The sequence below is a fragment of the Agrilus planipennis genome, unplaced genomic scaffold (genome assembly GCF_000699045.2).
Source record: "Agrilus planipennis isolate EAB-ADULT unplaced genomic scaffold, Apla_2.0 scaffold1, whole genome shotgun sequence".
NCBI lineage: Eukaryota > Metazoa > Arthropoda > Insecta > Coleoptera > Buprestidae > Agrilus > Agrilus planipennis.
The window spans coordinates 2,157,286-2,159,523 of record NW_020442466.1 but is presented as its reverse complement, the minus strand read 5'-3'; the positions used below and the strand labels follow the sequence as shown (position 1 = coordinate 2,159,523).

The window sequence follows — 2,238 nt, the reverse complement described above, 5'->3', positions numbered from 1 at the left end:
TTACTCTCTAAAACTAACACGCCAGTAATTAGGCATTAGTTTCTAAATTTTGGCAAAGAATGCCCCGTTTTTTGTTGGCTGTTAATATTATATATAAAAGAAATTATGAGTGCTGTCAGCACAGAGCATAATAGTATCAGCAATTTTATTATGCTGAAGTGTACGATGTGTTTCTTACCTATTTACAAACAATTCCTTAAAATTTTAATCATTGATTGCATACATCTATTAAAAAACCATAATGGCCGACATCAGTGACAATGCGGCAACAATTGAAAAAGAATGATGGCCGACAACTGCAACAATTAGAAAAGAATGATGGCCGACAACTGCAACAATTAAAAAGAATGATGGCCGACACTACGTCATAATGGAGCAATAAAAATGGCCGGGGCAAGAGGAAGAACTAGTAATGTATATATAAAGGGCCATTTTCAAAGAGTTTATAACTATTACAGATTATGATTATAGATTCTTTGATAATGGTCTTTGATTCAAACAGTTGTAGAATATTATTAATAAGATTTTCAGTTGAATCCTCAATTCAAAACTTGAAATGCATTAGGTACCTATAGCATTTATATTTTGAAAAAAAAAATTAACTATATTTGGTGCTTAGTAAAGTGCAATCCGTTTTAGAAAATTAAATTAAAATGCCAAAATATAAATAATCGATTAAAAAATTGAATTAAAATTACAACAAAAATATATATCCTGCTTTTGTGATCCTTCAAGGACCCTTCGCTTTTATTTATCTATGGAAGTTTCTGTTGTGTACATGTATACTATAGAGGGTATGTAAGTATGTATACAACAGTCGGAACAGCTGATTGAATTATAAAAATGTCGACTACTGTCAACAAAGTTATTTTTGCATTTAATTTTCGTCGCGCCCCATGAAAATAGATTAAACAGTGATATAAACTAATTAATAGTAGTGAACTAGTTTATTTAAAACATTAATTCTGGTTAAATTTAAGTGACAACTGTAGATAATCATGAAAATTGAAGTTATTCAAATCATCCTTGCAATTATTTTGTATCTAACAATTTGCACTTTATCGAATAAAACTGAAACTCAGGAATGTCCAGATTATCGTATACAACATGGAGATATTGATCACGGTTCCTTTAAAATAGTAGACAGTGGTGACNTATGTGTCTATATCTACTAAATTTTATAGGGAGACCATAGCAAAGATAAAATAAAAACACCTACATAACGTGCAGGTATTTACTTCAACAATTTGATCATAACTGCATTTCATAATATTTGCTTTTTGTAAAAAATTCAATCCCACTATAATCCCATTAATGTACAATAAGTGACTTGTGGGTACTTTTATTATTTTCTCAAATTTATATTTATGATATTTGTGGGTTCCTTATAATAAGTAACTTAATTTTGCTCTGTAATTTAAGTAAGTTCTAAATCGATAAAAAACACAAAAATCTAAAAATAGCAGATAGACATCTTATACATTCTAAGTGCTTATTATGAATTTTCATTATAACTTTATTTAAAATTCCCAAATGAGATATAATTTCAAGCGCTAGTTCTTAAAAACGTTTTCCGTTTGAAGAGTTAGATTCGTCGGTTGCCCTGGCGACAACAAGCTGCTCGTCCTCTCCGATAAAATAACTCAATTATTTGAAAATAATTATTTTTTTTCATGCTCGTCGTTTAGACCTAACTGCAAATAGCTCTTGTCGAGCTTTTCAATTTCACGTCCAATTCATAACGAGCTTATGGAATTTCAAGTTGTTAGAAGCTGCTTGTGGCCAAAGCTTCGAATCGATATCCCGGGAATTTCATATAATGAAGACTTCAAGCAAGCAGGGCATCCTTTCTGCTATTTAATCATAAAGCAAAATATTTCTAGGGAATGTCATAAACAGTTTAACCGTAGTGCAAAATTTATTTCAGAGCTTTATAAACGCTTCACTATTCAGGTCATTAATCATCTTCATACTTACTTACATCACCTTTAACGGATGAATCTATATTAAAAAGAAATAATTCATATTCATCTTAATTTAAAACAACCAACTAAATATTTAAAAAAAAGTGGTATTTGCAAAATTTCTTGTGACACTTGCTATGCTTGTAATACAATGGGGAAGATTCATTAATATCAGAATTGAAGAACATTTAATTAAAAAACATCGACAAAAAAGTCACAAAAATTAAGGTTTTCAGAACATTGTTCCTTTCTGAAACCACCACCTAAATTTAAC

At 29.9% G+C, this 2,238-nt stretch overlaps 1 protein-coding gene across 1 annotated transcript in view; it reads left to right on the top strand.

Moving 5' to 3' along the window:
- Positions 1-817: 817 nt before the first annotated feature.
- The window catches only part of LOC108734052 (sushi, von Willebrand factor type A, EGF and pentraxin domain-containing protein 1), a 47,120-nt gene continuing 45,699 nt past the window's right edge, over positions 818-2,238 (top strand). The window contains exon 1 of the mRNA XM_025981072.1: positions 818-1,149. Within this exon, the coding sequence (XP_025836857.1) occupies positions 999-1,149 (151 nt within the window). The 5' untranslated portion in view covers positions 818-998. The remainder of the gene's footprint in view (positions 1,150-2,238) is intronic.